At 41.4% G+C, this 23,457-nt stretch overlaps 2 protein-coding genes across 5 annotated transcripts; both read right to left on the reverse strand.

The window, feature by feature from the left end:
- Positions 1-1,566: 1,566 nt before the first annotated feature.
- ier2a (immediate early response 2a) lies at positions 1,567-2,646 on the reverse strand. Its single transcript, XM_068336953.1, has one exon. It carries the CDS (start codon positions 2,547-2,549, stop codon positions 1,983-1,985), a length of 567 nt encoding a protein of 188 aa, XP_068193054.1. The 5' UTR covers positions 2,550-2,646; the 3' UTR covers positions 1,567-1,982.
- A 2,699-nt stretch (positions 2,647-5,345) lies between these two features.
- On the reverse strand, positions 5,346-22,338 carry nacc1a (nucleus accumbens associated 1, BEN and BTB (POZ) domain containing a). Of its 4 annotated transcripts, XM_068335870.1 has the most exons (9): positions 21,945-22,128; positions 21,606-21,848; positions 15,310-15,464; positions 14,082-14,348; positions 12,702-13,332; positions 12,072-12,242; positions 10,645-10,750; positions 10,381-10,478; positions 5,346-9,497 (listed from the first exon to the last, which is right to left on the reverse strand). In XM_068335870.1, exons 3-9 carry the CDS (start codon positions 15,433-15,435, stop codon positions 9,187-9,189), a joined length of 1,710 nt encoding a protein of 569 aa, XP_068191971.1. In that variant the 5' UTR covers positions 15,436-15,464; positions 21,606-21,848; positions 21,945-22,128; the 3' UTR covers positions 5,346-9,186. The 4 variants fall into 4 exon arrangements, with proteins under 4 accessions (XP_068191971.1, XP_068191973.1, XP_068191970.1 ...); XM_068335872.1 differs by lacking the exons at positions 21,606-21,848; positions 21,945-22,128 and adding an exon at positions 22,179-22,338 and having other exon boundaries at positions 12,072-12,239; XM_068335869.1 differs by lacking the exons at positions 21,606-21,848; positions 21,945-22,128 and adding an exon at positions 22,179-22,336.
- Between the last annotated feature and the right edge of the window lie 1,119 nt (positions 22,339-23,457).

The raw sequence follows: 23,457 nt of genomic DNA on the forward strand, positions 1-23,457 counted from the left end.
CAATCTCGTTTGTTTTCCTCTGTAATATGGTGTTGTGACACAACACAACTGTGTTCAGGACACCATGAAAAGAACTGTTTTTAATGAAAAAAAAAGAAATTCTATGTAAAGAAAGTACAGTTAAGAAGATGGTATATTCTCCCTTCTACTTTTTGTGGAGATCAGAGGGTGCAGGAGCTAGCCAAGTCTTATGATGTACTCATTATAGTTGGCTGTGGAATCTTTGATCTCTCTCCCTCTCTATCACTCACTCCCTCTTTCTTTCTCTCTCTCTCTCTAAATGCTCTCTCACACTCCTATCTGTCACACTCTAAACATGTCTCACTGCTATTTCTACCAGTGCATTTTGTAATTCCAAACAGAACTCTTCCTAAAGAATAAAATCCAGAGAGAATGCCCACCGCTTTGCCTCGTTTCTTTGTTATCTGGTGCTGCACAGGAAATGGCCAGAAAGTCTAGATTTTTTTCCAGATGAGAACACCTACCTGATACAGATGGAAACAGATTTGATGGGAGTAATGTGACCTTTCACATTACACACACATTCCATTGTCATGGTAAAATACTTGTTCATCAAACTTTATATTAACAAAAATAACAGGTTGATGAGTGTTCAGGGAAGACTTTGTGAACTGAGCATTGTTATTTTTGAACACTTTTGAGTTATACACCAGCAAAACTCAACAAAGCACAGCAATAAAGTTCCATTTAAGTATTTAGTTTCTGTAGAAACTTTTGTGAAAAAGTATGCAAGTTATAAGGAGTAAAAAAGAAGTTATGAAAACATGAAAAAAAAGGGTGATTAAGGTTAGACCTCAATGACAGTGAATGTGTTTAATTTGTGTGATGGGTGATTATTCATAGGCATGTCGTGACTGCCCTTTCCAACCCTGTATACACAGACACGGACCTGTGGTTAGAGCCGGAAGAATCAGCAACACAATCAGGGCCTCATGGTGCTCTCTCAGGCACTTCCCCCCGCATTCTTTCTTGTGTTTTCCTGCCCCCCCCAACAGACCAAATGAATCCCTAACGGACCACCTTCGTAGTCTGTCGAACATTCCATTCCAAACCTTACATGCCCTAATATGAAACATTTTTATGTTCTGAAACAATTCAAAATTCAAATTCATGTAGCACAAAATTCAGTTATGTGTTTCAGTGGAATTACACTGAAACACATAACTGAACTTATGGTTATGGTCCTCTGTACATCCCCTCTTCGTAAAACCTAATCTCTTCACTTAGTCTTTGTAGTTCCACTTTACAGAAACTTGATTTTTGAACTAACCATTTCCATCCTACATCGTCTGACCTGTTCCTGCATTTGTTCTGCATATTTTTGCCTGAAGCTGAGCGGGAAGGAAGCAAACACCCAAACCAAGTTTCCTGTCAAATAACCTAACATCACTTTCACAGTTGGTTTTCTTTCAGAGGCAAATCTAAGCTCTCTGTGACACCTACTCGTTTTAAATTAGCATGACTATGACAATACACACCCAATCCACTAATACAATACCTGTCATTTTGTGTTCTCGTTTTGCAAAATAAAAACACCACTCAAAATTATGTACAACATTTTTTTTAATAAATAGAGGTAGTTCTGAATTTTTACACTTGAATTCATCAACACTTTCTTTCTCTATCTTCATCACACATTCATAACATATGATGGACAACCTGCTTCCTAAACACACTAGTGTAATTATGGAAGAAGTTCATGGTCCCATCCAGACGAACCAGTTCTATAGTTCCGCCACAGGAAGTCTGAAGTCAGTTTATTCAGGGAGCGGAGGCCAATAATTAGGCCACAAGTCACAACTCCGAGGAGTCATCGGGCTGCTTCCGGGATTCTTGTGAACATGTCCGGGCTTGTTCAGACCGCAGCTTGGCACCTCGTTCCAAAAGAACCCCAGAACGTTTTATTGGGACTTTTGAAGCCAACAGTGTCTAAAAGTTTCTTTAACTCAAACGATCCGGACTCAACACGCGGCTATGACTCTCTGTAGAGGCATGGGGGCTGGGTGTGCTGCCAGTCCACTGCCGCAATTAACATAGTCCATGAGAGCGGGGCTCACAATGAGCTGCTGCGGGCAGACTCTCTGTTCAAGTTTCGCCTTCTTACGCGGAAGAAAGTCCGGCTCCGCGGCCGCTTTGGCCCGCCTTTTCCTCGATTGCTGCCCCTGGCCAGTCGGGTTAAGGTTCTCCTTGTTTCCTACTCGTAGATGGTCAAGCTCTGCGGGGGATCCAACGACCTCCTCCCGACAAGAAGTCAACGGTGTTCCGGTAGAAGGTGAATCCACACCCTGGAACTCCTGATTTCCACCATCCGGTCCCGTGGTAGTCTCAGGCGTTTGGTGCTCTTCACGTTCTGATTCAACACCTTCGGTTGCCGCCAGAGCCGCGTGGTACATGTCCCGGGCCGATTTCATCACCCGAGTCAAGAGGAGGCTCCGGTGAAGCCGAAGACCTCCACGTTGGGTGCGGGAGCTGTACAGTTTCCCCAAAGCCACGACCATTATCCTCTTGGCCTCCGCGCTGACCTCCATGGCTCAGACTGTTCAGAAACTAGTCCAGACGGCTAGAAAATAAGAACTGTATAGTCGCTCTCTCCCCGCTGACTTCACACACAGACGCTACACGAACTTGAGCCGGCCCAGGACAACTACTTATAACCTCGGTGACGTCACGCCTTCAGTCGCGTCATAGGAAAAAGCCCCTCCCACCTGTCTCGTAGCGAGTCGTATCACAAACAGTCCTGCAAAAACTGGAAAACCAGCTGTGGCCATCAAGATAAGAACGTGTGGCTGTTCATGAAAGCATGAAATAAACGATCATCTGCCACGGGCCGATTTCATTGAAGAAACACAGAAAAATAATTTAAGTCACCCCTGTTAAGTACAATTGCTGAACTATAATTGTATATTTATTTGAGAAGAAAACTCGTTATATTAAAGAAATAAAGAGTAAAATAGCACAAATGTAGAAAATAAAAGACTCCGTTTAAAAAAAAAACGTATTTAGTTTTGAGAAAAACAATTCCACCCTTGGGGGATCCAAATTTGTAATCACGGAGACAGTCAAAGAAGAATCTTTAAATAACAAAAGACACCACTTCACGAAATGAATAATGAGTGTAGAAAGTTTAATGACAACATAATCAACAGTGTTGGAGTTATTCCTGGATTAGGAATTGTGAGGAACAGAGAAATGGACAAAAGAGTAAGTTGGAGGGGAGTGGCTGGTATTTTGTTTGTGTTTATATAAGCAGGTTACCTCATGCAGACAGCTTTGAACTTTAGACCAGAACTTTACCCCCATCTTCAGGCATTATATTTACTATAAGCCACACGTGCACCTGTCCTCGCACTGCCTATAGACTATAGTTCCTGATTTTGGTTTTGGTCATAAATGTGCTTGGATATTACTCCACCTAACACTGTACCGTTCCATTATACGTAACCAACATTTTAATTCGGTATGTCCTGAGCTTTTCCTTGGCAGACACTTCCTCAAAACCTGAGGTAGATCTTAAGGATTCTGACTGATTAGTTCCGTCATTATTGTATTACTAGAAAATATCCAGTCTTCATTTAGATAGTACTGAATTCCAGATATTCGAATGAGTTGATTCAAGCAAAACAAATTCAAAATACACGTCTTTGTTTAAAAAAAGATTTCAAGATCCTTAGCAAATTCTAAATTCATCATAATGTATATGTTAATAAGCAAACCGGCACTAGGGAGTCTAATCCGGGTAAGATAATGGTGTCTATATTTAGTCTTTCTCGTGATGTGCGGCTGGTCTGTTACGTGAAACAGGGACAGACTTGAACAGTCCCGGAGCTCCACGCTCACCCATCCCCCGACGGCGCCGCTTCCTTCCGTAGGAAAAAAAAAAACGGGTGGGGGTGGAGGTTCAGAGAGCGACACATGCCCATATAAAGGACATCCGGCTCCTGCGGCACGCAGAGGAAAACCTGTGACGTCAGCGGGAGCCCTTGTTTCCTGAATCCATATAAAGCAACAGCACTGAGGATTGCGTCAGGGCTGTCTGCTTTCCTTCGGCCATATTTGGGAAATGGAATCCAGCTGTGGATGTATTGTGATCACAAACTCCATAGTAACGTTTTTTATTCATGACTACAATTTAACTGTTGATCGTATCAGTAACAATGACAAGACGGCAGTGAGAGACCGCAACATCCCGCAACTTACCCTGACCTACTTTCAGGGTAGGTCAGGGTACCCTGAAAGTAGTACCTGACTAGTGCATAGACTAGTGCATATGGAGAAGGCCAGTGTAAAAAGTAGATCAAAGCTAGTGCCTAGGTAGATCAAAGCACCAGCTTTAGGGGACTGCCTTGGTTGTAGTTGCTTTTGTTTTAGTTGTATACTGTAGTGAATTTCAGTACAGTAATCAGGGGAAGACTGCCCCCATGTGGTTATTCCATTTTATTGAAACTAAAAACTGGAGAATGGAGTCCATATGAAAATCTGGTGCAGAATGGATCATAGTTGAAGGACACATAGGTGTGCGCCGTTTTGGAGAAAGTATCTTATGTGTTTAGTAGCGTTAAGCAACACTATCAATAGTCAAGTACTGGAAACGTGGAAATAGGTTACCCAATACGGGATTAATAAAGTATCTATCTATCAATAGTATGTCAGCTGAAAATGCAGGCAGGAAATCCCCATATCTCTTCCTAATGTATAATTGTATTAGAAATATAATTGGACTCTGTAGTTTCTTCTGTTATACATAGTTCTTGTTAATGGCATGTCTTACAAAAAGGTAATTTTCTAAATAAAATCCACAGGATATGAAAAGAAACCTCTCTATTAATTAATTTATCTGATGGAACCTCCTTAAGGGATAAATAAAGTTATACTCATATTACACGGAATATATGAGTTTGTTCTCAGAAATTAAAAATAAAAGCTTATGTTCCACACTTGGTGAATTATATTAACCACTACACTGTGCTGGTAAAGTTGTTACCAACATATTGAGAGTTTCAATTTATTATTATACATTTTTCTGACAGTGCAGTAACATGACAAGAAAAACAGACATCAAGGTGCTATAAAGTTGTGAGTACATTAACAAATCTCAATTAAGGTAGAGATGTTTTGTGGGTTTTGCATAGTCAATTTTCTATCATGTGGTTACACAAGTTCAGGGGGGTTCAATAGGAAAGACATCTTTTTAGAAACATGGTTCCAGTAAGCATGAGCCATGAAGCTAATGTTTCAGGACTTGTTGACTCATTATATCAGTTCATATTTCAGCCTTGTAATAACAGTCACCAGTTAAAAAAAAAGAAAAAAAAAAGAGTCATACGGAAGTTGTTACAAATATTTTATTCAGATATTCATTAATTAATCCATTTGGACATTTTCTCTACGATTCATAATTATTTTACAGTCGTTAATGTGCATTTACTTTTGATAATGTTGGGTCACAGTTACAGGGCTTTCACAAAGTTATTGGCACTTGATACACAGAAAGAATAGGATGAGCAGTACATGATGTCCACCGACACTACAGGGTCACAGAGGGCAGGGGGACGGGGCAAAGACATGGACAGACTAATTACTGCACAGTTTGTGAAGAAGCATTGTTTCTGGGTAAATATACACCTCATGCTGCGAGTGCACAACACACAATCTGAGTTCTATGTGTGCATCTATAATATACAGTATTTATCTATACATGTGTATCATCATATTTATATATGTACTGTTTAGTGACAAAAGGTTCCCCATGCCGTGGCCACCTTATTCATTCAAGTGTGTAGGTTTACATGTTTTTTGTGAAGCGTAAACATGTTTTATGGTACAGATATTATGATCTGTTTAGAATGTACTGAAAAAAAGGCTATGCTCAAAAATAAATCTCAAGAGCACTCACACACCTATTCACGCGACGCACTGCAAGTAGGTTGCGAGCGAGGGACTCGACGAGGACTTCCTACAGTTGGCTCTCATGCATACTGTAACCACATTTACCACAACACAAATGATTACAGCACCGACCCTAAAACCCGTGTCACCAGGCCAGGTGCATGAGTGGCAACAGCAGGGTGCTCCGACTCTGTTAACAATGCAAGGTGCACATTTGTGGGCTGTTGCTGAAACAGACTGATGTGGCTTCTTGAGAATCGGTTCATCCATAGTGAGTGAATCAGAATGGAGAATTGGTGGAGTCATTCAGGGAGTCACTGTGGGACTGGGTAATTCTAAGGAAGCCACTTTAGCCCTTGCTGTTTCCTGCTTTAAAGATTTTGTTTTGTTTTTTTGTTTCTTGTGGGACACTGATATTTTTACTGTCTGAAATATCTGTGAGGTACACTATAACAGTCCTGCAACAGTGGAGCTAAATTCAAACATGTGAACAGTAATTTGATGAATTGTCACACCTGCCTTTATTTCTTGATGCAGATACATTTAGTAAATGTAACTTTATGCTGAAAAGAATATTAAACATTTTCATAGAACTTAACTGCATTGCTTGATTGCATGTTATGAACTTGTCTCCAAAAAATCTGGAGATCTTTGTTATCAGACTTGAGAGCATTTCTCTTGGTCCTGTAAATCTTCACACCAGGAATCTGGTAATATAGAGGGGTTACTTATGAAAATATTCATTCAAACCTGAGATGACAGGTTCTCTGTATAACATGACATGATGAAAGTATATAAGGGAATAAAGTAGAAAAAAATAAAAAAAATGAAAAAGACCTGGCAGAGGCAAATTCAAGCAGTACTTTCAAGGAAAGCTTGTGTAAACCTGGCACAGTTTGAAGTCTCTAATCAAATTAAGCAAACATATAATAACCCAGATCTAATAATGTAAAACCACTGTTTCGTCTATAACAGTAATAAATGTGTAGAGGTGAAACATGACACCAGCTGAATGAAGGACAGGAAGCACAACATCTTCAAAAATACTGGAGGTAAGTGGGGGAGGTGATAATATGGCATCGAGAGAGAACTGCAAAGCTAAGTGAGGTTTTGTTGTCTTGCCCTTAGTGGAATACTTACAAGCTACTTCTCCTTGCCATATAACATTTAGGCAACCCATCCACATAACATGAATCAATAATGAAAATAGATGGAGCTACTGTATATATTTCACGCCTCTACTTATATTTTCTGTTAGATCCACTCAACTGCCTTGAAAAAGAAATATTGATTCTTTGTATGCTGTTCCTGTCTTCACAAAAGATCCTCTCCAGAAGTGTCTTTGAGAAGCACAAAGTAATCAGTAGTCTGTGAGACCATTACAGGTAAAAGACACATTCCCGCAGTCATACCCAGACCACCTGCAAAGGAATAATCAGTCCCTGGTACTGGCCTGAAATCTACAGGTCAACATGCATTTAAAAAGCTTCTAACAAACACAAACTTTCACATAAAAAAGTAAGGTGTTAACATTTTGCAAAATGGGCATCCAGCAACAGAAAGGAAAAACGATTGGGATTTGGTTTAACTTAGGAGCTTTGCTACTTCTAAATAAGATACAAGTGGAGATGGAATAAAAAGGAAAGAAGTTCCATCTACAGGGGTTCAGCTGCTACACAAAACTTCTCAAAAATCTTGCATGAACCCACGGTTCTTCTCATTAAGGTGCAGAATCCTCCACTCTACCTCATGGAGGGTGCAAAATCAAAGAGGCGGTGCAACAGATACATAAATAAGCAATATACTGAAAGACACAGCCACACAGTACAGACCTTCGCCGTCTTCTTCTTCTTTACCAATAAAATGTTTCACACACACAAAGATAGTACCACAAAATGTATTTGCTTCAAGCAATATTGCTTCCTCATGAAATCACTGTACCAACCGGGATTCTATTTGATTTCAATTAAAAGGCACATTCCAATATTCCACAATTGTTTTGTATTTGCACAAAAACGTCAGCATTTTTTCTTTTATTGTTTCAATACAAAGATGAGACCGGCTGAGTTGTCAAATAAATACATATTTCTACATGTTTTGAAAGTTGGGACCGATGCTTTATCAACGGAGGCGATAGCTGCAGATTAACGACGTAACAAGAAACGGTTATCATAGACCCTCTCCCTAACAGTCAAGCCAGCTGAATCATGCTTATTATTCCTTTTAAGCTTGTGAAGAGAAAATAAAACGGGGTCAATTTTAGCAGTTCAACTGCTCATTCCATCACTCTGCTCCGTCAAAAAGATAAAAATAAATGACTAAGGGTCCTATGATAAGACTGCTTTATTATACTCCTTTTTTCTGCAAAAATAGCACTTTTAATCATTTGGCTAGAACCCTTTCAATAAAACATGAAAAAAGAGATTCTAAAACAATAGCTCTCATTCTCTTTTCGCACCCTATTCTAGGCGTGGACATTTGAATTTATAAATATAATTTATCCTCTAAAAATACGACCATGTTGCATACGACTCATTGCTTTAGAATTGTCTTTACAATTGCCTCAATAAAAAGCTTTTCCATTCTCTCTGCGTCACCTTACAGACGGAAACATACTAAATGTCAAAAAGATGATCTGTATTTCTGTAAGACACCGCACAGTGAAACACTCAGGTGAGATTACCCGGTCTCAAGAGAGGTGATGTGGATTGAGGAGTACTTGCGGTATGATGTGTGGAAGGTACAAGGGAAGGAAGAACAGGTAGTATTATCTTATTTTATTACTGTATTCATTTTAAACTTAGTTCCTTCTACCAAGGCTGGAATACATCTTGTCAGACTCGCATGAAGAAAAATGTCACTGACATTTTACATTCAATCTAGTCACCACCTCTTATTATAGACAGCCATCTCTTCTTCCTCAGGCTGCATGAGCCCCCCTCCTCCATAAGCATTTCGGGGAATGTATTTAATATTCAAGAGAGGATGCATGTATACACCTTGCAAAGACAAGGGGGAGGCAGAGGGCAGCCAGGAGAAAAGTTAACATCCTCTTACAAGCTCCCTTTCAGTTAACTCCACTGTACAGTCATAAAGCAAAAAATGTAAGTTTTCGTGTCCTGGTTACACCAGGGTAACAACAACTGTTGACCCAACAAGTGTAGTTCAGACAGTCACATGAAAGATCAGCGTGGGCCAGAGAGTGAGGAGGCAAGCAGAACTGGGGAATACTGGTATGTGTCACCAAATTTCAACCTCCCCCCCCGCCAGACACAATGTTCAAAATAACTGTCCTCCATCCCCGCCCACGCCTTGTAGCGATTCACCTGAGGAGCCACCAGACTCCATGCCAGCGTTGCCATTGACCTCCAGTGAGGCAGGGTCGAAAGCTGGATCCACCCCCAAGGTGTCGTCCTCCACCTTGACACCGTCAGGAAGGAAAGCATTGTAGGCGTCGCTCTCTGCCATCAGTAGCTTCAACTTAGGGATCCAGCTCTTTCGAACCACGCGCCGGGCGTTGGTGCACATGTCAGCTGCGATTGCATTCATTTCGCTCTCTTTGAAGCTGGTGGCAAAGTTCTGGCAGTAATCTGACATAGGAAAGGAAAACAATGCATTTTGTTTATGCTATATAGTTTATAGAGATGCTCAGACAATCTTGAGAGATTGCATAAGGTGATGCATTCACCCCCTCCCCTTCTGGCCTGTGATTCTTAATGAAATCATGTTATGAGTAAAGCCTTGTTATTGATGAATCTTGCAGTGTCTGTGCAATTCAGAATAAAGAGAAGCAAATTTATCAAAATTGTCATTACACATGAGATTTACACAACAGATTTCCCACTTAGTCAGGATTTCCAAACTAGTGCAGTGTCCAGCCTTCGGCTACAACTACTAACAGGAAGGGAGGAAACCTTACGGATCATAAAGAGTGGTCAGTGTAAATGTGAAATACACATTATTTAATTAGTAATGCAGTACGAAGAGTAGTGCTCTTTTTTCTGTCTGTTTCTTAGGCAGCAGAATATCTTCTTAAATTCATTCAGTTCAATTGAACTTTTTTCAAAGGTTTCCTTTGGACTGGGGCAAGACATTATTAGATTTTGAAGTGAATATCGTTTGAAGGCCAGATCCAGGGAATTTGTTTCAGCCTTTGTGGAGACATATATTCTTAGAGTGAGCTATTTCTATTTATTAAAAGCTGTTTCACGTACGTACAAAAAACAGAGATTTTAAACAATGTCTCCTAATACAGCAGATATCGATCTGCATCTTGTCAAATTAGGTTAGATCTGGCAGGACTTAGGGGGCAAATTTGACATGTATGATTATTTTCTTTCATAAACGAATAAAAAAGGCCAAATCTTAAAGATGAAGTATGTACTGAATAAGATCCCTTTTGTGCTTTCATCCAAATGTAGCTGGATAAATGACAATTCATTGTACAAAGACTCAAAACACTTGTGCACTCACATTTAACTGCATGCAGAACTCTGTTGTCAAGGGGCTTGCGGCTCGGGTCGTTGGTGGATGAACGGATTCCTGTCCCACAACTGTTGGCCAGAGTGTTTCTGATATGTCACAATGAGAAAGAGAACAGAGAAAAACAAAAATAGCTGTTAGGACGCAGGCAGACAAAAGAAATATGTTACTTTTTAAATTGAAATGGGGCTTTCGTCAACTCTACATGAAAGACTTGCAGAAATAGAACCAGATCTGCAGACAGAAGGAACAAACCTGTCAAAGAATGCAGCCAGTAGCCTCCTCAGCAGCACCTTGTGTCTGGTCCCTGCGCTCACATGACAGTTCATTAGCTGGGCTCTTGATATATACACAGACGTACCTGCAAAGAATATAACAAAGAGAAAAATGGTCCACCACGTATCACCATTGACTTGTGTATTGCCCCATGTTTTGGTTCATTTGACCTGTTCTAGAGCTGTTGTAGGCTACAAAAGCTCCACAAGTGTGTGAGTCATGGCGACTGTCACTTAGACATACAGTTCGCCATACTTGGCTTCTTGCTGTTGTAGTACGTTGATCTACAGTATATTAATGGAGGCACTTAGTGTTTGAGGAGAGAGTGGACCAGTGAAAGAGTTTCAAATAAAGGTATACCTCGGCTTACGTCATTTCAAGTTACGTCGTTCTCGATTAAACGTCGGTTTTCAAAACAAATACACGGATAAATAAGAATTAAGTCTAAATCATTTTATTAGACTTCTAAGCAATTATAATTCCTTTCATTCATTCCATTCATAAATAAAGCATCCGCGATGTTTAGTTAACACCAAATTTAGATTATTTTTGTACTATATTAAAAAAAAAAATTTGTTTGCAAGCTTAAAATAGATTAGTATTTACCATTTATTTTTGAAAATGCATTCATAAAAAAATACAGTACAGAACTGGGAATAATTAATTTAGATTAGTTTAAGTTAATTCGACATGAGTTGTTTTTCGACTTACGTGCGTCCCCTGGACCCAACAGACAACATAGAGTGAGGTGTACCTGTACTGATAACTATAGACACACCAGGTATGGGGTGCTGACTCCTAATTGTATTTATTCTTTGTTGGAGGAATTGTCTTAGCTGCTATCAAGTAAACTCCTCTTTTGCTTTATTTATTTCCTTGTGATGAGCTGCACCCACCCACCGTTTCCTTTTCCATCACGGGTTAAGGGTCATCATATGTAGGCAGGAAGTCATGACCTTCTGTGTACGCTACATGTCAAAGTTAGGATTTTGCTTTGCTGCTTTCAATTCACATGTAGAATCGGTGTCACATTTCATCACCAATTCAATTAATTTCATTAAATATTATTATGCTGAGCACAATGCATTTCTATTCTTTCATTTTAATTTCATTATGAAAGTGCAATACAATAGCTTGGCAAACGTTATTTCCCTCCCTCTTTAGTTAAGTCGCTCTCATTCTCTCCATCAGTCACATTCACACGCTATACTCAAAAATAACTCAGCCTGTAAGGTAACACAAGCATTGTCACAGAATATAAACACACTGAGTCAATTGTTCAAGGATGCCATCCAATCCGCATATCGGGGCCGAACAGTAATTTGAGGACAGCTTCCTCCATACATGTTACATGTCACTGTCATAGTACCTCTGATCAGCTCATGTTCGTTTTCGCTTTGACATACCTGAAACTAGCTCTATTTTCTCAGCAGGGTCTCCTTCTTCGTACAGTTTTGGATGACAGCGGTTGCCTATCTGAGCGATGAGTTCTGCAGGGAGACACGTAAGGTCTCTGCCTCGCATCCGGCCCCTGGTCTCTGTGTGGTCCGGGAGAGCCTCGACACGCTCACCAGCTGCTGAAGAAACACATAAATACAAGATCAGAAATAAAACCTAATTTGTTTTTACACATAGAGAAGCCAGAGCATAGGGCACAATGCTTGCTAAAGCCAAATATTTATTGGGTAGTTGGGGTGGGAAATCTACCGAAAAGATATATTTAATCACAATCATGATTCATGATGTAAATAACCAGGTTTAAAAGCCTGTACACATCTACTTTTTCACTATAAAGACAAAATATTGACAAAATGTTCAATATATAAATTTTTGACTCAAGCACCTCATCAGTTGAAAAATCATTTAATCTAGTTGGCTACATCACTCCACTTTCATTCAGATATGCCAGGTTTTGGAAAGTAAGAGGCCATTAAAGAGTGCAATGTTTGTAAATCACCTGAAATGGACAGAAATTAGAAACATAGCAGGCAAAAACTCTATCTCTCTTGCATTCGCACTAGTCTAATGTGCAATACCTGTAGCTCCCATGTTGAGCATGCTGTACATGGTGTACATGTTGCAGATTTGCCTATATTGCTCTTCAGCACTTTCATCTGTTCCCTCTTCCTCTTCTTCATCATCATGGTAGCTGATGGGTGAGTCACTGGCGTAGGTACTCAGGGTGCCGGGGCTGGCGCCCTCTGACATGCCAAGACCTGATGTAGAGCTCCCATTGGTGCCACCGCTGCCGTTTAGCCCACCGCCAGCCACCATGCCTGCCAGGCTGGTTGCAGTGCCGCCAATACCAATGGCCAGTCCGATGGCCCCTGGGCTCTGAATCGCACTGCCCCTCACCACCTCCTGGGAATAACGGGCAGCTTTTCTGGCACCACCTCCTCCTCCTGAGCCTGCCCCAGCTCCATCTCGACTGCTGCCACCCTCCCAAAGCCGCTTGGCCACAGGAGTGCAGACCACTGAGTAAGCAGTGGCTGCTTCAGGCTGGCTAGCTGGTTGCTCTGTCTTCACTCGTGATACCAGAGAGAGTGGCGTCAGGCAGGAGGTGGGGCGGGCCGCGCCATTACTGGTCTGAGTTACAGGGCTCTGGGGCTCAGAAGGTGGGGCCTCCTCAGCATGAAGGCCCTGGGAGTCACAGCTGGGGGAGGAGACCTACACAGAAACACATTGATCAACCTTTTGTCAGCGTGTGTATGTGTGCAACATGGCAACATTTGGATCTTCTGTTATGGGGGATCTCAACACAGAAGTGGTTTGGGATATTCTCTAAGTGTTAATATTTTGGTTTTACTTTGACTAGATTCTCTCAATGTGCTAGCAACACAACTGCACAAGACACAGTGAAAAACATGTGGCGTGCAGATCAAAATGAAAGCTAGGTACAAAGTTACAGGCCAAGCAAGGAAGCTAGAGCACAGGAACTAGTGTACTTTGCACCTCTGGCTCACACTAATTTTAAATCATACCTCATTATAGCTCAGTGTCAATTATTCCAGCCCAATCTGTAAATTACATTCACTACATTTTTGCAAAGTTAGGGAATAGAACATAGTATAGCATTATTCTTCTGCAAAAACAAAATGGACATTCCGTGTAACGACATGATGGAATTTACTGTTTCTCAATAAATGCTAGTTCAGTATTAATAGAGCTACATTTGATACCATCATCACCTCTGTCAGTACGTCTGTCTAGCAGAGCTAAAGGACATTAACAGTACAGCTAACATTAGCATTTAATGGATTTAAACCAGTTCATTAACTATACTTCTATTCAGAAAGTCTGACTCCTGAAATTTCACCTTACATTACCGTCCCAAAATGAGAGTGTGTTGCTTTTTTATTTTGAGTGACAGATTCAGCGAACTCCATAACACAAACACCAAACTATTTTGAATTTACCTTGAGGAAGAATTCAGTGCCTTTTTCCATGATCTGTTGGATCTGCAGGAAGCCAGCAGTGTACATGAGGAGAAACTGGTCCCCCACGGTCATGCTGAGTCGGCCTGTGTAGCAGAAGGCCAATATCTGCTGGAAGCTCTGGGGCTGCACAGCGGATGGCAGTTCAACTACAGTTGGGCTTGTCTCATTATTACCACCACTTCCACAACTGCTGCTGAAAAGGTCCCGGAAATAAGAACTGCTAGCAGCTAGCACAGCCCGATGAGCCTAAGACAAAATAGGGGATATAAGAAATCCTTCAGCATAACTTTTTAACATTTGTATTCCAAGTTTTTTTTGCTGATATCAAAACAAGAAACTTTAGGTCAAACCATCATTCCTGTGAATGAACCCAATGCAGAGTTCCCTGACAGGGCAACGGGGTACAAGAGCTCCCATAAACTGAAATGTGTGTGTTTTTGTATGGATTGCAATAAAAACTAACAAGAGCCTTCCTGGATTTCGGTAACACACTCTTTAAAATTAATTAGTGTTTGACGCTGATTTAATGTGAAACATTTACAGAACCAAAACTAGGAAATAGGCAGTCGCAGACTGCAACATCCCACGACACCCCTGAATTCAAAATGTTACCCTGACCTACTTGTATAGGTCTCAAAGCTTGTGTTCTGACCTACTGTCATTGATCAAAGCACTAGCTTTGATCTATGGTTTTACTCACACTGGCCTTCTCCCTCGTCTCGTCTTTTTTATTTTATCTGGTTCCTGAGTGTATAACTGTTGAAATTTGACCTTGACCTAGTTTTCTCAAGGTCAAGGTCATCATCTCATTTTCATCACCTTTGTGGCCCGAGCAATGTGCTTTTCTTTTTTGTTTCATCTTTCTATCTGTAACGGTTGCGAAGATATTTGGTGGACATACAAATGGACAACCGGACAGACGAACGAACGGATGAACACACGAACACCGACATATACAATACATCACCGCTTTGAAGTGGGATGTAATTAAATACAGTAAATGTTTAAGTTTTAATAGGTTATTCAGCTTATCATGAAAAGATACTGTCAATAAAATGAACATATTAGCTAGAAACACAAACTTTCATTATAACATTTAACTTCATTTCTATGGAGTCACTTGACCTACATTAGCTTCTCTAATGTTATTTACTTTCTATGCAGTACAATGTAGAAACAATGACTGTAGTAGTCTCATCAATCATACCTTGAAGGCATGGCCTTTGACCACCACGGAGACGTCACAGTAGAGGCCCTGCAGACGCTGCTCGTTCAGACACTCTAAAACATTGTTGCCAAAGTTTGGGATCGCCATCTGGAGGGTCTGGGCCATGGTGCGCCTACGCACACCACCAAAGGTTCCTGTTTGGAAAGAAAGAGAGGAATGGCACAATTACAACAAATGACAAAATCCTTGTTGTAAACAGGGTTAGCAGACCTTGATTCAACTTGGAAGAATCCCACTGTCGCTATTTATACCATGGCTCAGAGAATGTAATATCCCACACATTACTCCAAACAAGCGTTTGATTGTACTTTTGTTATACACTGAATATTTACCTTAACTGGGTAACCATATAATAATCTATCATAGCCTGTGCAGCAGGATCTCCATCTTGCAACTATTAAATTTGTCTTCAGAGCTCTGAGCTTGAGCTGGATGACTGCTATATATGATTGGTGTATTAGTGAGCTATTACTGAATGTTTACCCTTTCACACAGCGGTTACTCTGCTTTATTGTCAGTCGTGGCCCCAGCTGACATAACTGGGGCACATCCTTTCACAGCAATCATAAAAACCGTTTTATCCCAGTGTTGTTTCTTGTGTGTATGTGTGTGGAGAGTTAGGAACAGGCAAGGATATGGTAAAAGATATAAAGCTCAAGAAGAACAGACCTGAAAAAAAAGAAACAGGTGAGGAATATGACTCTTCCATTCATGGATAATTAAATTGATGACACTCTTTTGCCGAGACAGACACACTAAAACTAATGAAAGTTCATCTTTATTAATTCTTCATACCTCTATTCCAGGTGAAAGTAGTCCTGAGTAAGAATGAGATCTCTTAATATATCCAACTGCCCTGCTGAAGGCTTTTGGCAGACTCATAGCATGTTGATTATTTGAAACAAAGATTTATTGACGCTTCAGCTCTAAGGTGCATTAATCCTATATGTAACTTTGGCCTTGCAGGCCCAGTAAAAGCCTTTTTATTTTTTTTGCCCTATGAGCAATAAAATCCACATGTCCTTAGATAACCGGGTAATGAGAAAAGAGGGTGTGTGGTCTAAACAAACAACATGTAGCATGTTTCCATTTACCTCTATAAACACTCAAAGGCAAACATACCTTATCCCTTGCCCAACACCCTGTCAAAGACTCCGATAGTATGTGTGCAAATGTTTAAGAGACTCAAAAGTCTGCTCTAGTGCAGACAGAAAATTGTTTGCTGGCTAAGTTAATGCTTGATTCCCTGATATATCTTGGTGTTCAGTGACAGGACATGCTAAACAGTGCAGACAATATAAAGACCTTTTTATTACATCCTACTTCAAAGCGGTGAAGTATTGTAATTGTCAGTGTTCATCCGTTCGTCCATTCGTTCGTCAGTTTGTATGTCCAACAAATATCTTCGCAACCGTTGCAGAAAGATGAAACAAAAACATGAAACAAAAAGCACATTACTCAGGCGGCAAAGGGGATGAAAATGAGATGATGACCTTGACCGTGAGAAAACTAGGTCAAGGTCAAATTTCAACTTTTGCACACTCACGAACCGGATAAGATAGAAAGACAAGGGAGAAGGCTAGTGTGAGTAAGTCAATAGACCAAAAAGCTCACTCTTTGATCTATGAAAGTAGACTAGAGCACAAGGTTTATCTTTTACCTATCCAAGCAGGTCCGGGTAAAATTTTGAATCCAGGGGTGTCGCTGGATATTGAAGTCTGTGACTGCCTTGTTTTTGTTTTAGTATTTGAATTACTCTTTATAACGGACTCCATGAGCAGTATGTGCTCTCTGCACCCATAACACACTCGCATATGAACTCATAATAGAACAGAGGCCCATACATTTTCTTTGACCATAAACGTCTATGCAAAGTAGAGTATCAGTCATGAGAATTTTTACTCATACGGTTGAACAAACAAATTTGAACTGCTTTAAAAGGCACTCTGGTCAAAAAAATGTAGGAAGACTGAGAAGCTAGTTATAGTTGCTGCTGCATCTTCAGCTCAGAGACACCAATCATAACTATATGTACGCATTCTTACCTGTTGGTCACTATGTTGCTCACCATCTTTGCCATGTCCAATTTGGGGAGTGACTTAATTCTAAAGGGAATATATACCTCTGCTCATTCTTGATCCTAGACTCAGTCCATAAGGGCCCTACTCTGGAACAAGCGTTCACCTGAGCAAAGGCATTCAGCCCTTTCTCCTCCCATCCTTCCTGTTATGGAAGTGCATCCTTCTGAAAAAGAAAACACTGGCAGACAATAATCCCACTAAGACTCAAGAAGTAATGAGCTGTCCCCAGTCAAAACACCCAACTTGTCTTCCCTTCTAAAAGTGAAAAAACAACACCAGCCTGTCAAAGCAGAGGACCCATCTTGAGTCCGGATCTGCTAGGGTTTTTTGCCACTACAGGCACATCGTGTCGGGGGTTTGTGCCAAACATACACAAATCACTATGTACGTTTGACACATCAGGTCAATTCGTGATGACACGCCCCCCTTAGCCATCACTGGCTGCAGGTGATCATGCTACATCGATTAGCCTACCTGTGCTACAGGTGATTTTGCGCACTCAGTAGTTGATTTATACCAGTCATGATGGTACGTCATCTGATTGTTTTCTTAATATTTTAATTCATAGTAACTATGTTGAACAAAAAAAGAAAGTTGTCGGACAAATATGTGCAACGTGAATTTACATGTACTGTATAACGGAACATGATGGGAGTCAGCGTTCTGCATGATTTGCAATGTCAAGTTGAGCAACTCTAGTCTCGCACTGGTAAAAATAAAGGAACACTACTTTAAGTTGGATAGAAAACAAAAGAAACAGACTTTGCTGTGAAAATGACATCAGAGTATTACTTGCCAAGGTGAAGCCACGCATATCTGAACTGGTCTCTCAATAACAACAGCAGAAGTCACACTGATTTGAAGGTAGGTCATTTTATGTGAATTCATGCACTGTCTTGGTTTTGTTCTATGAAAAAGGTGACATTGATGCACAATTCATTAAATACACCAGTAAAACATATACATATGTCTTAATTTTTTTTTTTTTTTTTTTTTTTTACTTAAGAAGGGTGAGGGTGAGTGAGCATATGGAACCGGCAGGGTTCGGTACCTCCAACAAAGTTAAGAACCACTGCTTAAGGAAGAGACACTGTACTAATTTGATTGGTTTAACTTGACTCTTCAAGAATCTGAACAGTTTGAACTGTCTGCTCCCCATCTGGCTGCCTCTCTATTTAAGTTCCATGGACATTGGTCACTTACTACTGTTGCAGCAGGCTTTACAAGGACTTAAATGTTTTTTTAAGCATTGGTAAATGTTTGTATCGGCTAGATGTCTGGAAGACACAATTCAGGTAGTATGTTCCACCTCTGGGCAGCAGAGATCTTAGCGAAATGTCTGAACAGTATCTGGTGCCAACACTCACAAAGTCATCAGATAGCATGATACACCTATAGAGTGAGGAGCTCTCAAGGAACAACCATCACTTCACACATCATAACCATTTAAACTTATCTCTGAGGAATAATGAGGTCAGAGCCAACTGCTGCAGCAACAATAATGAATGTTTTAAATTGTCAGTTGGATAACTGCAATAAGGCACCATCTATTTAAGTCCTTTACTCGAAGAGCACAGCCACACTCGAAATAGCCGATGGATTTCTCAATTTGCATCATTAAATCACAATACTGGATTACAGATAGGTATTCTTTGTCACACGCTCCAAATACTAATTATAACACCAGCTATAATTCAGGCAGCAGTACTTGGAATGCATGGCCCAAGAACAATTCACATAAAGTCATTCATTCAATCAGCATAGTCATCATTAGCTACTGTGCAATTGTCATGGTATGTTCACATATGTGTATCTAATAGTTAAGCATTGTGTAATCCAAGTATTTTGTATTCTCCCATTGCACAAAGTTTTAAAAATGACCTGCTTTGCTAAACCCCTAGATTAAGCAATTTAATTTAACCTTAGAGGATAGTGCTTTACATGTATCATAAACTTTGGAAATATTTGGGATTTTCCTCATCATGGACACTATGAATTTTTTATGATGTTTTATAATTGTTTTCTTTATTAAATTGGTGGTTTGCTATTGCAGTCATTTTTGATAAAATTCATGTATTGGTATAACATTGATAAAATTTCACCAAGGAAAGGGACTTGTTCATCTTGAGATAATAAATGAAATGTCTTTAAGTCAAATTGGTGCGTTTTGAATCTATTTGGGAAAGCAGTTATTCTTATATGCTGTGCATGATAAGTTAAATAACACATAAATCAGTCATCCTATCTAGGACAACATGCATGTTTCTACATATGGAGTGTATGGATGTAGACATGCAGACACAAGGTTTACATAGAAAGGCGGCAAAGGTTCACTTTTTCCAGCTGTTTCGGTCACTCTGGGAATAGTCATCAAATTTCAAGACAGAGATCAGGGTTTTTCTGCTGGACAGAATAATGGTGAGACATTTTTAAGTCTCAGCACAAGGAATGATGAGTTCACAGAAGAGGGCCCTAAATACCACAATCTCTACAAATCACTGAAAACTAGACTATGGATGCCTACAATGTTGTTCATGATCTTGAGTCACCACTCCTAACATAGACAAAGTTTGAATGCATATGTTTTCAGTGGCAACCCATTATAGTAGGACAATAAACTGGTTAGAGCCCACCCTGAGAGAGACATACAACCAACTTTGGTGTGCCTGACTGATGAGTGCTGGAGTGAGCTGCCCCATCATATCCAAAGCCTTTCGTTTGGGACCTTGCCAAGCTCCAGGGTAAAGAGAAATGCTCTCTTTGTCTCTGTTTCACTCAAGCTCCCTCTCCCTCATACTAAAACACAGATGCGCACACACAAACTCAAACAAACCCACAAAAGGCACACTGAGTCACACACAGGCATTAGACAATACTGGTTGTTTACAGTTTGGCGAGCCGCAATAATTACACATGCATGCACATAAAGACACACAAAAATGGTGCTGAGAGCCAGGGTGTGTTTGTACAGTTTGTCCTGACAGTGAGAGAGAATGTGTGTGTGTGTGTGTGTGTGTGTGTGTGTGTGTGTGTGTGTGTGTGTGTGTGTGTGTGTGTGTGTGTGTGTGTGTGTGTGTGTGCGCCTTTATGCACCAAGGAGGGGCAGTGAGGCCTGCAGAGATGAGAGGGAACATCTCAGGTCTTTTATTCCATTAAATATATAGAGCGCAGCGATGTGAAGAAATGGAGTTCACCTGAAGTCACCCAGTGGCTTAAATCTCATGCCAACCAGTCTGGTGAGGAAAGTAGGTCAAACATACTCAAACATATTCAGACTTCACTCTTCATAGTGAGCCTTAATGAGATTTTCTGTGCTCAAAAGGATTATATTACGATGGGATGAGCATCCACACGTTTCTACGTTTAAACAAGTTGGCTACTTCTCACTTTGTGTAACTTTATCACACTTAGAACATCGTGAGCTCTAATGTGTCTCTGAGCTGTGAACTGAGGCATTCACACTACAGTACAGACATTTCCTTGTTCCCATAAATCCATGCCTACAAGTCGGTGTTGCAATAATGCCAAAACCTGTATCGATTCATATGCATGTATATGAAAACACGTGTACAGGTATGTCTGACTCGCGATTATTGTCATGTAAAATGAAATTTAAATATTCCTAATAGCACGATCGCGTAAAACCTCTCAACTTGTGTTTGCTGAAGCTTTTTGCCCCGTTAGTGACTACAGCTACTCTTCCTCCTTGTAGAAGTTTCACAACGGGATCGGATACGAGGAAAGACACACAGATGGTTTTGATGTTTTGTTTCGCTTTAACCCACTGGGGAGACCGCATCGTGGAGATCCACTGTCTGCTGGCACCGGAGCCAGGAGGCGACAACGGGGGAAGGTGGAGGGGTGGGGGGGGGGTGACACGGGTGATGCCCGAGAGAAGGCGACGATGTGTCGGCTCGTAACGCTCCGTCCATAACATTCAACGTGTAACACTGTGAACCATCTTGTGGGAACTACGCGTCAATCTGACCCATCTCAGTTGTGGCCGAAATGTGTGCCACCCTCTCCCATCCGCAGCAGGCCTGCAGAGGTGGCTAACGGCTAAGCTAACCTTACTAAAATATTTGGGCTCGCCCCGGCGCATCATCCACCTCATGCACACTCAGCTCGGCAGCACAATGTCAGGCATTTCCGCAATAGTTCTCAATCCAAACAAAACACAAACGAGACACTTACTGCCTGTGCCGACGAGGTGGCTGTGCTGCGACGCCGGTTGTCAAGTCTAAATGTTGCTTATTTAAATATTTTGGTGATGGGGGAAATCGCTCCCCCTGCCATTCTTCATTCTACAGACATCAACAGGTCATCCCAGGACACGCAGCAGCTGAGGGCGAGCCAGACGGAACCAGTGCGGCACGGAGCGGGGGGGGGGTGGGCGCACAACAAGGCACAATTCTTTACAGTCGGCGCTCTCTGGAGCTGCCATGCCAAAAAAAATAAATAAAATAAATTTAAAACTGAGGCAATATCCGCATATTTGTAAGAAACTCTACATGGAATCAGCGATCAACTTACAAATACTGCGCTCCGTGTTACTGTAAAATTCAATGTTTTGATGTATAGCGCTGGAGAAAGTTGAAGCCCATCCCCTCAGCATAGCCTATCCCAAACTTAAACTGATCCATATCTGCTTTACAGTTCGTCATCAACCCCAAATCCCCTCTACCTCCCCCCCCGAATGGCGCCGCCAGTGGATCCTCAGACGACCCCGGGGAGGACGACTCACATAACGACAGTCGAGACACTCACCCCCTCGCCGGGACGTTGATGCAGATCGTTGGTTCAAAGGAGGAGAAGCGGCGCTCTCTCTCCCTGCTTTCCCTCGCTCCAAGCATCCATTCAGTGTGAGTGAAACTTAGATAGCAGAGCCATCGAGGGCGGTACAGTTATCCAGGGGATTGCGGAACACAGAGCTACCGATCGCGCAGAGCAGACGAGGGGAAAGACGAGCATGACGCACTCGTCATTCAATCGCATGATCGGTCAGAGCTCAGCCTCAATTTGGGGAGACCTATCCCACAGCTTACACTGCGCACTGACACAGCCACTGGCAGGATCTCTCTCTCTCTCTCTCTCTCTCTCTCTCTCTCTCTCTCTCTCTCTCTCTCTCTCTCTCTCTCTCTCTCTCTCTCTCTCTCTCTCTCTCTCTCCCCCCCCCACACACACACACACACACTCTCTCTCAATTCTCCACAATCATTTCTTATACAATAATGTCTTTTACTTTTCTCCTTAGTTTTTTCAATCTGTAAAACTTTTGGTCTGTAAAAACTGGCTCACCACTTCTTTTTTTTTTCTTTTCATATAAAAGCTGACGCTATCCAGAAACATGTTGAGGTCAGGAAAAAAATTCTACTTTTGCCCTTGAACCTTTTTGCAGGATTTTTTAAAAATCTTTTGCCAATCATATTTTTCTGTAATAGCCTCTTTCAGACCGTTGCCAGTTTATTTGTCAGAGCTACTTGTATCAGGAGGTGTCTCAGGTGTTTCTTTAGCAGTTTTCTTCACTTTATTCATTCTTGTGTTTGTGTTTTTCCTTTTAAGAGCTATCTTTAATAATTCCTCCTCTATCACAATGTCATCATCCTCCTCGTCCTTCTCTAGCAGAGACTCTACCACACTGACGGCTGTGTCTCTGGCCCCTTCCTGCCTTCACCAAATCACTCAGATGTCAATCCTTTGTGCTGTTATACGCATCCTGCGTGCTATTCTGTGGCTTTGGATTGGCGGCCGGCGACTGTTAAACCATCCTGGCGGCTGTCTCTCCGGCCCCCTCAGCCTCCGTGTTATTCTGTGGCTCTGGGTTGGTGGCCAGCGACTGTTTAACCATTGCGCTGTCACCTGTGACCCCTGGGTAGATGCCTTGTGATTCAGCGTGGGGTGGAGTTGGAAACTTACAAGGCCGTGATTGTGAAATCAGGGCCGCAGCAATGGAAGACACCAGTGAGATTTCGGCCCCTGGTTGTTTAACTTTTGTGTTGTCACCTGCATCCTTTGTGTTATTCTGCGGTTCCGGGTTGGCAGTTGG

The sequence above is a fragment of the Antennarius striatus genome, chromosome 16, assembly GCF_040054535.1.
Source record: "Antennarius striatus isolate MH-2024 chromosome 16, ASM4005453v1, whole genome shotgun sequence".
In the NCBI taxonomy this organism is placed as follows: domain Eukaryota; kingdom Metazoa; phylum Chordata; class Actinopteri; order Lophiiformes; family Antennariidae; genus Antennarius; species Antennarius striatus.

Bases quoted from the DNA above. Each gene is read 5' to 3' on its own strand.
- ier2a (XM_068336953.1), bottom strand. From the start codon at position 2,549: ATGGAGGTCAGCGCGGAGGCCAAGAGGATAATGGTCGTGGCTTTGGGG.
- nacc1a (XM_068335869.1), bottom strand. From the start codon at position 15,435: ATGGCCCAGACCCTCCAGATGGCGATCCCAAACTTTGGCAACAATGTT. The intron at 12,243-12,701 runs GTATTGCACATT...GTGTTTCTTCAG, and splicing joins GCTCAACATGGGAGCTACAG to CAGCTGGTGAGCGTGTCGAG. The intron at 9,498-10,380 runs GTGAGTGCACAA...TTCCTATGTCAG, and splicing joins AGTTCTGCATGCAGTTAAAT to ATTACTGCCAGAACTTTGCC.